This window comes from Balaenoptera musculus, chromosome 1, assembly GCF_009873245.2.
Source record: "Balaenoptera musculus isolate JJ_BM4_2016_0621 chromosome 1, mBalMus1.pri.v3, whole genome shotgun sequence".
Taxonomy (NCBI): domain Eukaryota; kingdom Metazoa; phylum Chordata; class Mammalia; order Artiodactyla; family Balaenopteridae; genus Balaenoptera; species Balaenoptera musculus.
The window spans coordinates 142,436,178-142,449,293 of record NC_045785.1 but is presented as its reverse complement, the minus strand read 5'-3'; the positions used below and the strand labels follow the sequence as shown (position 1 = coordinate 142,449,293).

Genomic DNA, 13,116 nt, shown 5'->3' with positions numbered 1-13,116 from the left:
AAACTAAGTAAATTCTAATGTTTTCTGAATTTAATTATAACAGAGTACCATTTTATAAGGATTTCTTTACTTTACAACACCCTTAGTCAATCTTGTTCCCTGCTGAGCAAAATTATATATGAATATTAGCTTACTTTAATAATTAACACTTAAGTGTACACTGATGAAAGAACTGATGTTTATATGCAAAAGTTGGGTGTTTTGACTTACATAAATTTTTAAAACTGAAAAGAAATCATATGGGACTAAGAATTACCATTATAAAAGAGATTCTTATTTACATTTAAAAATCTTATCTTTCTTCATATTTTTGTGTATATGGGTTTACTTTAAAGTAAGCAAATATATAAAGCCATTAAAAAAGATATTGCTGAGTGTTATATACTTTAGAGTGACTTTAATTTTCACAAAATGAACCTCTTGAGTTTGATTGATTTTGCAAAGTTTTATGAAAAAAAATGACATTTAAAAAAATGTTTCAGGGTGAGGTACTTTAATCTGAAACCTTCTCAGTAACTCAATGATGTTTTACAAATAGACATGCACATGGTTTTACTAGTGTCATTCTTTCCTTATTTTAACTCCATGATTACAAAGATTTGGTGTGTCTTCTTTGCCACTGTATATCCCCAAAGGCTAGAAAAATGCCTTTCTGATACACAGAAGGTGCTTAATAGTGAGAGTGAATGGTGATATGTACCAGTGCCTGCTGTGATTGCCAACCACGGTGGCAGAGGGCCTGGGCTGTTGTCTAGCCCAATCTCTTACCACTGCAAAAACCGCCTCTGTGACTGTGAGCTATCAGAGCAGAGTGAACCCAAATTCTGCTTTTCCTCCAGGATTCGTAAAGTGTGCTCCCTGGACTAACGGCATTAGCATCACCTGGGAACTTGTTATTCATGCCAGTTCTTAGGCCTCACCCCAGACGTAATGCCTCCGAAACTCTGGCACTGGGCTCAACAACTTGTGTCCTATAAGCACGCCACACAGTTCTGATGCACACTCAAGCTTGAGACCTACTGCTTGAGACAATGCTTGTACGGGCACTTGTAACACCTACCTCTTTGCTTCCTTTGCTCTTCTTCTAATGATGTCCAACTTCCCTTCTGATGGACATATTCTAATTTTAGGTTGATGACTACTTCAGAATGAATGCATTTTGGCCTTTGAGGAATTGCCTTCTTAAAGTAACTTGCATAACTCAGGTCTGACTGACACTTTCTAAGCTTACTTGGAATTTAACTCTTAGAGGTTGTGTTATTACCTATTGCTGCATAGCAAATTACCCCAAAACTTAGCACCTGAAAACAAGAAACATTTTTGGTCTCACAGGTTTTTTTTAGTTTTTTAAAATTGAAGTACAGTTGATTTACAATGTTGCGTTAGTTTCAGGTGTACAGCAAAGTGATTCAGTTATTTTCAGATTCTTTTCTATTATAGGTTATTACAAGATATTGAATATATTTCCCTGTGCTATACAATAGGTCCTTGTTGTTTATCATTTTATATATAGCAGTGTGTATCTGTTAATCCCAAACTCCTAATTTATTCCTCCTCACCTTTCCTCTTTGGTAACCATAAATTTGCTTTCTATGTCCGTGAGTCTATTTCTATTACATAAATAAATTCATTTGTATCACTTTTTTTAGATTCCATATATAAGTGATATCATATGATATTTGTCTTTCTCTGACTTACTTCACTTAGTATGATAACCTCTAGGTCCATCCATGTTGCTGCAAATGGCATTATTTCACTCTTTTTTATGGCTGAGTAGTATTCCATTGTGTATATATACACCACATTTTCTTTATCCATTCATCTGTTCATGGACATGTAAGTTGCTTCTCTAGCTTGGCTACTGTAAATAGTGCTGTAGTGAACACTGGGGTGTATGTAGTTTTTTGAATTAGAGTTTTCATCTTTTCCAGATATATGCCCAGGAATGGGATTGCTGGATCATATGGTAGCTCTATTTTTAGTCTTTTAAGGACCCTTCATACTGTTCTCCATAGTGGCTGCACCAGTTTATATTCCCGGGAACAGTGTAGGAGGGTTCCCTTTTCTCCACACTCTCTCCAGCATTTATTATTTGTAGACTTTTGATGATGGCCATTCTGACCAGAGTGAGGGGATACCTCATTGTAGTTTTGATTTGCATTTCTCTAATAATTAGCGATGTTGAGCATCTTTTCATGTGTTTGTCAGCCATATGTATGTCTTCCCTGGAGAAATGTCTATTTAGGTCTTCCGCCCATTTTTTGATTGGGTTGTTTGTTTTTTTGATATTGAGTTGTATGAGCTGTCTGTATATTTTGGAAATTAATCCCTTGTTGGTTGCATTGTTTTGCAAATATTTTCTCCCATTCTGCAGGTTGTTTTTTCATTTTGTTTATGGTTTCCTTTGTTATTCAAAAGCGTTTAAGTTTAATTAGGTACCATTTGTTTATTTTTGTTTTTATTTCCATTACTCTAGGAGATGGATCCAAAAAAATACTGCTACGATTTATGTCAAAGAGTGTTCTGCCTATGTTTTCCTCCAGGTGATTTCACAGTTTTTGAGGCTCAAGAATTTGGAAGGAACTTACTTGGGTGGTTTTGGCTCAGGGTCTCTCAAGAGGCTGCACTCCAGGTGTTATCTAGGACTATAGTGATCTCATGGCTCGAATGGGGAAGGAAACCTCCAAGCTCACTTACATGGCTGTTAGAAGACCTCAGGAGATCCACTTCCAGGTTCACCTGGGCCTCTCCTCAAGGCTGCCTTATGACATGGCAGCTGGCTGCCACCAGAGCGAGAGATCCAAGAGAGAGTGAGAGAGCACACACCAGAGGGAAGCCACAGTCTTTTTATAACCTAACCTTGGAAGGGACATCCCATTGCTTGTGATGTATTCTGTTCATTAGCAGCTCACATTCAAGGGGGCTGGAGGGTTTCATAACACAGGGCATGAATACCAGGGGGCAGGAATCATTGGAGGTCAACTTAGAGACCCCATATAGGTAAATCATTTCTCACTTTCTCCAGTTCCTTGCTTTGTAATGTTTTGATTAGGACTTTCTAGTATCAGAAATCTCAAGACAAATTTGGCTTATACAAAAAGAAAATTTGTATGGCTTATGGTGTAGTTTGATACAGGCGATTGATAAAATGTAGTCACAAAGAACTGGTCATTTTGGTTCTATTTGCTCTGTACTGGCTCCATTCTCAGGTAGCTTCTCTTCTCTTATTGTCATAATCGTCTCCAAGACTTTCAGGTCTTGGCTGAGACTCAGGACACACATGACACCGACAATCAGGGATGAGTCCCACAAGAAACATAACAGCCATAAGAGGGGAAGATAAGTGTCCCTGGAGGGACCACATCAGGCAGGCATTTCACTGAAGTACTGCCTATACTGTTGTCTTCTCTAAGTTTGCATGAACTAGAACCTCTTGGAAAATGCCCACCCTCTCCCTCAGCATTCACTCCCCACACCCGCTGGATCACAGAGGCCTGTTGATCTACTGCTGCCACCTCTCATATCCTCTCTTCCACTCCCATACAAGTCACCATGAATCTCTCACCTGGACTAAAGCAATAGCATCTAAACTCGCTGTCTACATGCTTTCATTTGTGTTCACCTTGTGTCTGTTCTCCATGTAGCAACCAGAGTGATTTCTTTTAAATGTCATCTGATGAAGTTAGTGCTCTGCTGAAAATTCATCCAAGTCCCATTAACTAAAATCCAAGGCCTTATGACCTGGTCTCTGCCTGCCTTTCTAGCTTGATCACTGTCTATCACCAATCCTCACTCTCTGAGCTCCCCAAATTCTCCAAGCTTCTTCCTGCCACACGTTCTTCCTTCTCCTGAGGAAGCTCTTTCCTTACATTATGCCTCTTCCTCTCCACCCATGCTCATCTTCAGGGCTCAACTGTAATGTCACTTCTTTTGACAGGCGTTCCGGACCCTCCAACATTATATACTCTTGTACTCTGTACCTTTTACTTATTGCATTGATCAGAATTTTAATTTTAGGTTTGCTTAGCACCTTCCCTCTCTAGACCATAAGCTTAATGAAGGCAGCAACCTTGCTATATCCACAGAGCTCCTGTTTGGTACTGGGTAGGCACTCAATAGATATTTGACAAAAGTGATTCATTCTTCCTCATCTTAGACCTGTGCAATTGTGTTATCCAGAAGATTAAATAAATGCCAAGATTTATTATAGAGTTGGAATTTGTTGGTGGTCTTGCTAGGCCGGAAGCCCCCTGGTTCGTTGGGTTAGGTCAAGCACAAGAGAGAATGAAATTCTTTTGAGGACCTACAATGTTAAACACATATATGTGTTTAATTCATACAGCAATCTCTTGTGGGTTCAGTGTAGTATCCCTATTTTGTAGATGAGGAAACTGATGGTCAGAGAGACAAAGGGACTCCCTCAAACTCACATTGTCCACAAATGGCAGAGTTAGGATACCCACGGAAGTCACCTTAACTCCAAAATTCTAGGTGTGAATGGAATTATGGAAAAGACAGTGGCATGCTCTTTTTTTCTTTACTTTTTGTTTTAACTATGAGTAGGCCAAGGTCAAAAAAGAAACTGAACATGAAAGTGAAGTCCTGTAGATTTCTTGCTGCTAGTTGGAGCATAACAGCAACTCTGAAAGCACTGGAAGGAGGGGAGTATAGAATTTGGGGGCGCTAAATCTTTGTATTACATATTTCAGGTTTTCCTGTCCATTAAAATAAAGTTAATAGGTGTTGAGTAGCCTGGGTCTGGCAGCATGAAAGAAATAGAGTCCATCTAGTTTTTCTATGACAGTTTGGTGGGATTTATATGTATGAGAAATGCAGACATAAAATTAAACAGGATAAACCATCCCATTTCCTTGTTTCTCCAGTTGCAACGATACACAAACTAGTCTATCCCCTTTCTTCCCTCTTACTTCAAACACAGTGTAAGCGCAAGGTGGCTCTTAAAGGGGTAGGGGTCTTTAACTGAGGGGGCTGTGAGGGGCTGCAGTAGAAAGCAGGGCTAGAGTCAGTGTGGGGACTAGTTTCTTGGTTCTTTTGAATAATTTGTGAGGTTGAGGCTAGCTTGCTGGAATGATTCCTGCTAATGCTACAGTTTGGAATTTTGTTTGTTTCTTTTTCAAATCTTATTTTAATGTTTCTGTAAAGTAAATCCGTGGCCCCCTACCCTCAGCCCTCTACATATATGTGTGCCTAATGTGAGAATAATGCAAGGGGAACATGGAGGACCACTGCCGCACGTGACTTGATAGAGAAAAGGAGGGAAAATGGCAAATCAGCATTTGGGATTGGTGGTGAGTCTTACATCCCATGAGGAAGGGATGCACTACACAGGCATATTTAAACTATGAGTTAATCCCACACTTCAGTAAGTATTAGCCAGTTGGACAGAGGACCAGTGCTTAGCAAGGTGTGGCTAAATTTGCAAAAGACCCAGATGGAACAAAAAAGAATCACCGAGCAAAAGGGGAAAAGTAAGAAAAAAAAGAATACTCAAAGTCTTTGGGATCATTTTACTCGGAGAACAAAAAGCCTGTGATAGGGTAGAAAATGATTCTGTAAGTGGTGGATTTATCTCATTTCCTATAAATGTAAGATACCTAGTTCCAAATATCTAGAAGGAGGCCAGATAAATGATGTCTGCAATCACACTTTCATTCAGATGTTTTATCAAACATCTATTTAGCGCCAGTCACTGGTTACTGTGGATACTATGAGGAACAGAAAGACATGGTTTATGCCCTAACTGAGCTTACAGTCTAGTTTAAAGAAGCACAACACAATGTGACAAGTGCAAAAATAGAAGCATAAATTGTCCTGGGAAGCAAATAGTGAGACACCTGACTAGGATTCAGGAGAAACTTTAACTGCTGGGTGATCTGGAAGATAATACCTGTGATGGTTAGTTTGATGTGTCAACTTGGCTAGGCTATAGCACCCAATTATCTAATCAGACACTTACCTAGGTGTTGCTGTGGAGGTATTTTGTAGATGTGGTTAACATCTACAATCGGACTTTAAGGAAAGATCACCCTTGATGATGTGGGTAGGGCACGTATAATCAGTTGGAGGTCTTATGAACAAAAACTGAGGTTTCCCAGAAAAGAAATTCAAGACTGAAGCATTAACTCTTGCCGGATTTTCCAGAACTACCCTAGGGATTTCAGATGGACTTGACAGCCCCTGTGGTTGTGTGAGCCTATTCCTTAAAATAAAATTTATATACACACGAATACATCTTATCTGTTCTGTTTCTCTGGAGAACCCTACGGATGCAGTGTCTTAGTCACGTAAAGTTGGGGAGAGGACTGTGGAAGGTGTGCGAGGGAAGATGACAGTAGCCAGGGAGGCCAGGAATGAAAAAGAGAAGCCAGATCAGGAAGCACATTACCTGTGACCCAGAGAGTCTAAAAGGGTTTTAAGTCAGCAAGTGAGAGGATCAGATTCACATTTTAGAAAGGACATCCGATTATACTATTATTGAGAGCAGAAGTCGAGAAAAACATGTTTCAATTCCAGCAGGAAGGAATTCCTAATAAGGAGGACATTTTTAATAGGAGAAAGGAGACAGCCGGCTGAATCTATTCTGTAATTTAAAAAGTAATTTGGCATTTCAAATCGTAGACGGCCACAGCCTCGCGAAAGGTTTACAACGTTCTTTTTACAATCGACAGTCTTTCTGTTCTACCTTACCTCATTCACGTCTATAGCTTTCGCTACGAAATTCTCCTGGTAAGTGGGGAAATACTCCAATCTGACCGAGCAGCGGTTCTGGAAGATAAACTCACACAGCGGTGGAGGTGGGAGGGTGGAGGTCAGCAGGGGATTCCCGCTGCGAAAGTGGGAAGGAAGAAAAGAGTTTACAAACCAGCTGAAGTTCCACTACATCATGTGTGCGGTGAGAAGACTCGCTCATTACAGCTGCAGCCCGTCCTCTGTGCGCTTTCTCCCTTTCCTCTGCGGGTTCGGTTCCCGCACCGGGGTCGCCAGGAGTTCAGCTGTCCCCGCGCGGCCGTCTGCTAGTCTGGGCGGGGTCTGGTGCCTGCCAAGCTGGGATCCTGATGCGGAGGTGTGCGGGGAGCGCCGAGTTCAGACTGAGGTCTGAGGTCTCCCACCCCGCTGCTTTACCGACCACATTCGCAACCTCTGTTCCCAGCAAAAGGGGTCTTGCCCTGGGACCGAATAGACTTTTTATTCCGTTCCCTTTGCCTCCCTAAATGTCTTCACCCTGGCGCCCGGTGCTTTCCCCATTCGTGCAGCACTCTGCCCATCAGAGCTAGCTGCCTAGGTCGAGCACCCTTGGAGATGGGGTGGTGGTTGGTGGTGACTTGATAACCCTTATCCTTGGAAGAAATCAGCATCCTTATTACCGCCCTCACTCCAAGGGTTTCAGGTGTACGTCTCTGTACAACCCTGGGGCGGGGGGGGGGGCGGAGGGAGGGCAGGATGCCCACGTGCTGGGGTCCCCGCTCCCCAAAGCTCGGTCCCACACCCCCGCGACCCGACTTGGAAGGAGATGGGCTGGAGCCCGTTGTGCCCGATAACGTGAGTGAGGATCTAGGGAGGGGGCAGGGTTAGTGGAAGCGGCTGAAAGGAGGAGAGACTGCAGGTGAATCCAAGGGCTATGCCCCCAGGCGGGGAGGCGGCTTGAGGGGTACTTTGGAAGAGGCGGGGGAGACGCAGGCGAGGGTTGGGCTCGCAGGGGGTGCGGCGAGGAGGGCCCAGGCGGTGAGACGGGGTGGGGGGTGGGAGGGGTGCGAAGGGGAGGGAGTTCCGAAAGGAGGGAAAGGAACTAGCGAGGGGCGAGAGGAGCGAGCCTGGAAGGGAGAGCGGCGGGGGGCGGCCGAGCTGCGGGCTGGAGGGCGCCGGGCGCGCTGAGACCGTGCCACCTCCACCCCACCTCCACCCCCGGGGCACGGAGGGCTCTGCCTGGGAGACGCACAAAGACATGCGAAGAGGGGCTGAGCGAGGCTCGCGCACAAAGACGCCGGGGCGCACTGCGGCTCGGGCTGCACCCACCACCCCCGCGCCGCGCAGCGCAGGGGCCCGGCCAGCGCGGAGCCCGGGGAGGAGAGCGCTGCGGCGGCGGCGGCGGCGGCTGCTGGCCGGCGCGGGACCCGGGTCGCCGGCGCTCTCCTGGTGACCCGGGCCCGGCCGCAGGCGCGCGCGGGGGCGGCGGCGCCCCAGCTCAACTTGGCCTCGGCCTCGCCCTCTGCCCGGCCCGCCGGTGTCCCCTCCTTCCCGCGATTCCGTTTCTTCTCACGCTCCCCCCACCCTCCCTCCCGCGTCCAGCCCCGCTCTCCCCACCTTGTAAAACAAAGCCGGGGAAAATGCCTGCCCGTGCAGCTCGGAGCGCGCAGCCCGTCTCTGAATAAGTGAGTACAATGGCGTGTTTGTAAAAGCTTCAAGTCCGTCTTTTTCAAAAACAAAAAAACCAAAAAACAAAAACAAAAACAAAAAAACCAAAAACATTGTGAATGCTGCATGCCTCATGCTTCCCAGCGCCTCGCAGGAGAGACCCGGCCATAGAGCAGGAGAAGGTGAGACCCCCAGGTACCCCCTTCCCCACCTCCCGCCGCGGGCTTTCAGCCCCAGCCAGTCCGGGGAGGGCTGCAAAAGCCCCGCCGGCAGCAAGCGGACGTTTCCACCTTCGTTTCCCGTCCAAGGTGTTGGGTCATAATCTGGGGTTGGAGGCAAATCTATCCCCGGATCCTCTCCTGGCTGCTTCTCCCCACTCTCCCGCTGGTGCTTGGGGGTTTTGCATCTGCCTTGGGTATGGGTTTGGGACACTTGGGGGAGTTTCCGAAGGAGGAGGAGGGTCAGCTCTTGGGAGTAGCCGACGGGCAGGACGCATGGTGACCCTGGTCACACTTGTTGCCCGTTGCGTGGTGGTATAGGCAGTGGTGCTGAAAAAAGCTCATTTCTCCTGGTATTGAGTCGTCAGTTGTGGCCGGGAGCGAAGAAAACATACCTGGGTGAGGATGGGAGACCAGGATTAAGAGGACGCTGTGAGGTGCTGGGGGCAGAGAAGGGAGGTAGTGATGGTGCCGGGAGAGTGTGTGGAAGGGGTGAATCTTTGATTCCTTGTTCTAATGAGCTTCTCTTCATGATCATACATCAAACGACGTGGAGATGGAAACCCAGAGGTTTCCCCATATTAGACCGAGGGGAAAGGCTGTTGTTTTTTATTTTGGTATTTCACTAGTTTCTGCCCATTCTGCCTGCCAAATGTGCATTATATATATTTCTGCTAATTAAAAAATAAGGCAATAGCTTAAAAGAATTAAAATCCATCAGGAAATGTATTAGCTTAATAACACACAGACACAATCTTTTAAAAAAAAATCTGTCCCCTTTCCCCCAAAGCATGTTAATACCTTAGTTTAGCACTGCAATCTAGGAGCAGGATTTGGGAGCATCAAGGTAAACAGTCTTGGTGTTTTCCAGTTCTGCAGACCAGAAACCAGTGATGTGAAAAATCAGAAATATGAGAGCCCAGAGAACTGGGGAGGAAAGACTTGGAAAGCTTCCTTCAGAGAGATAATATGGAGCTTCTATGTGATTTTCTGTTATTTTTATTCCAAAGATGGCTTAATTTTAGATTATGACCTTTATTTTTCACTGAGACTCACTAAGCAGCTTGCAGGTGGGGTGGAGTGGCTAGACAGCAGATGACAGTGATTTTAGCTGTTATCAACATTTCTGTTAAAATGTTTCAAAAAATTCAAACATTAAACACGTATCCAGTGCTAATTTTGGGTGAAGTTGCCTTTATGAATATCACATGTTAAAGGCGTCTGCTAGTTTGTGGCTTTATTTGGAGCAGCTGACTGTATCAGGAGGAAAATGTGTACATACCTGTTATAGCAGGTTGAACCATTGGAAACTGCTGAAATGAGTTGTACGTATGTGGAATCTCCACTTGGAGCCAGGGGTACAGTTAAGTCATCAGAGCTCCAACTTCTCCTCAAACTCAGAACCGTTCAGAGTTTTGCTGATTGAGGAGCCCTCGGTTATCTGTCATCATTATACAACACTGCTTACTTAGGTCTGGTGCTTCACATAGCTTTGCTTGCAAAGCTACTTTCTGATGGGCAACAGATGATTTATGAACTCCAGCTGTGGTAGTCAAGAGGGCAGGGTATGTAGCCATGTGAAAATTGACACTTCTTATTTTCGAGTAATTTCAGGTTCCTGTAGGGTATTTGGGCGCAATTTCACAGATTATTTCTTGTATACTTACTTAAAAGTGTCTTTTAGATTAGGTTATCATTTTATTAAACCTGTATTATATACACTAAAGTAATTTTACTTATATCTCTAACAATTACGGATGTTAAGTTGATTATTATGGTTGAGTTGATTTTTTTTTTAAATCTCCCATCTTTCAGCCATTCTATTACCCCTTTTGGTTCAGTGTTGCCTTTCCAATCAAATATTCTGTAGTAGATGGCGTATTTTCCCCTTAGCAAGTGGAAGTCTAGTATCTCTTGAATTTTCTAAAAGGAAATCCATTAATGATATTTTTGAACAGCTGAGATGAATAATAAATGGATTTAGAGTCACCTCAGAATATATGGGAATTTGTAAGAGAACACATAAATCCACTCTAATGGAGCAATTAGCTCTGTACAGAGCATGTAGGGTCTAAGGTGTGAGACGATGTTTTTAATTTTTTTTCTTGATAATGTTCACTGTTGAAGGAACTTGTCATCTCTTGGCTGCACCTATGATTGTGTGCCAGAATGGGTAGCAATACTTTTGTTTTTTTAAAAGATGTCCGAGATTGAATAACAAAATACAGAGAATGATTAATCATGAGCCCACTTTGGAGGAGAGCAAAAAGAAATGATTGAGCTATTGAGTGGTTTATTTGCCATCATGTTTTACCAGATAATTACTAACGTTCTACTTCGAGCAACAATGTTTGGATCGCAAATTCACTTACAATTCCTTTATTATAATGAATTTTTAAATAAAAATAGATAACGTTCTTTACACTGATTGCTTGTGGTATAGAGTGTTAAGTTCTTGAGAACAGGAATAATCCATTAGCCTTCTTTATGAGCACTCAAATATCTAGCTTAGTACCATCAACTCTTAGGAGTTCTGTAAATGTGTTGACTAGCACGTTGGACAGATATAAATTTTGAAATTAATTAGGAAGTCCTCAGGCATTCTTTTTTTTTTAAGGTTCTTAGTCCGCTTCCTGTTTTTTTCCTCCCATCGGAAACCCCAATAGCAGCAGAGAGCTAAGACCCAGCCCCTTTTCCTTGAACCCTTATATACTTCTGGTTTAGGCTCCGGAGCTTCCACCCGGAGAGCAAGCGGAGTTCAGTCCACCTTTGCTGACCCCTGAAAGAAGCCGAGCCATCCCCCTCTAACCTCCTTCAACCTAACCTCCATTCTCTATCGTTGGCAGTGGCGGCCCCTGACTTGCTGGATCCTAAATCTGCCGCTCAGAACTCTAAACCGAGGCTCTCGTTCTCCACGAAACCCACCGTGCTTGCTTCCCGGGTGGAGACTGACACGACCATTAATGTTATGAAATGGAAGACGGTCTCCACGATTTTCCTGGTGGTCGTCCTCTATCTGATCATCGGAGCCACAGTGTTCAAAGCGTTGGAGCAGCCTCACGAGATTTCCCAGAGGACCACCATTGTGATCCAGAAGCAGACGTTCATTTCCCAGCACTCCTGTGTCAATTCGACTGAGCTGGACGAACTCATCCAGGTAACTGGCACCCAGGAGTTGTTATTCCGTTTCCTCTGTGGGCAAAGACAAGTAAGAATAAGAGGCAATAACTCAGTACTAGGCCCTCCGATGTGCCTGTGGGGTCGTCTCCCACTTTTCTCCTTAGTGTAGACCTCTTGGCCACAGTTTCTTTTTCTCTTTATTGCACTCCCTCCCTCTTTTATTACTTCTGCCATCTTTTCTTCTCCTTTTCCTTTATTTCTCCCGCTCCCTGCTCCTTCTCATCCTCTTCTGCTCTTGTGTTTCTCTATTTCTGTCCTGTTGTCACCCTGCTTTCTTTTCCTTTGTCTTGTCTTAGAACTGCCAGTGGACAGTTCTGTGAACACAGGGTTACCTTGCTGGAGGCCCTCAGGGTTAGAGAACCACTGCCGACTGAGAAACTTTGCTGTGGCAAATGAGGGGAAAATATAAGGCAGAAAAAGTGCAGTAATCATGGCAGTGGCTATCATAAGATAGAAAAGATGAGTTTGTGGTGGATACATCTCATGGCTAACAAGCCATAGCTCACTTCTGTAATCTAGCCAAAGTATAACTCTGATAACTGCCTTTTTTAGGTGTCTGGGGAGAAGTGATTAATCATTGCTTCTCTAAACCCCAACTAAAAGCAATTTACTAGCAACACGGAAAAATGGAGTTTTTGAATAAAAACTAATTTAGTTTTAATTTACTCTATAATAGCAGAACAGTATCCTTATGGAAAAACGTTTTTTAAAAGAAATTTAATCCCAAAATGATTTAAAAATTTCAGTTAGGCTCTTTCGAGATGGCTCTATTTTTGTTGTAGATTTCTTTTGTTTAAAACAAATCATTGGTCCAACCAAGAATCTTGGTCAAGAAGAAAGCCCTAGAATTTTCTTTCAAGGAGAGATCTGACTGATGAAAACATTTTAATTGTACATATATTCATTTTCCTATAGAGCCTATTTTTCTTACCAGGTTTATGTCAAATGGGATTGAAAACCATCTGTGAGTCATCAACTGAGCAGTTTCTTCCTCATCTTATGTTTGGTTTTACATCATTTGAGTGAGTTGGAATAGTCGATTGAGGGAAGAAATTATTATTGGTTTTTATCCAGTTTCTTGTTCTACGACCTTTCCTCTTTTATTCCCTCTTGCCATGGATCCCCAAATGCTACCTCTGTCCTCCATAGCCCTCTCTATTTATAGAATACAAGTTCTCGTTCAAGTTTTATTGAAAGCTATCAAAGCTAGTACTCTCTGATCCTCATTTAGCTCCTACCACATTCAGACACTTCTGCATCTCACCTATTTGATTAAATTTTGGAAAGGTTCTTCAGATAATTAGATACTGAATTCCCTACTATTTGTAGATGATGGTGCCATTTT

At 43.6% G+C, this 13,116-nt stretch overlaps 1 protein-coding gene across 3 annotated transcripts in view; it reads left to right on the top strand.

The window, feature by feature from the left end:
• The window catches only part of KCNK2 (potassium two pore domain channel subfamily K member 2), a 172,420-nt gene that overhangs the window by 12,429 nt on the left and 146,875 nt on the right, over positions 1–13,116 (top strand). The window contains exons 1-2 of one of the 3 annotated variants that reach the window (XM_036839994.1): positions 7,845–8,390; positions 11,438–11,748. In XM_036839994.1, the coding sequence (XP_036695889.1) occupies position 8,390; positions 11,438–11,748 (312 nt within the window). In that variant the 5' untranslated portion in view covers positions 7,845–8,389. Of the gene's footprint in view, positions 1–7,844; positions 8,556–11,437; positions 11,749–13,116 lie in introns of those variants that run through there. The other 2 variants (XM_036839913.1, XM_036840082.1) reach the window with 2 other exon arrangements.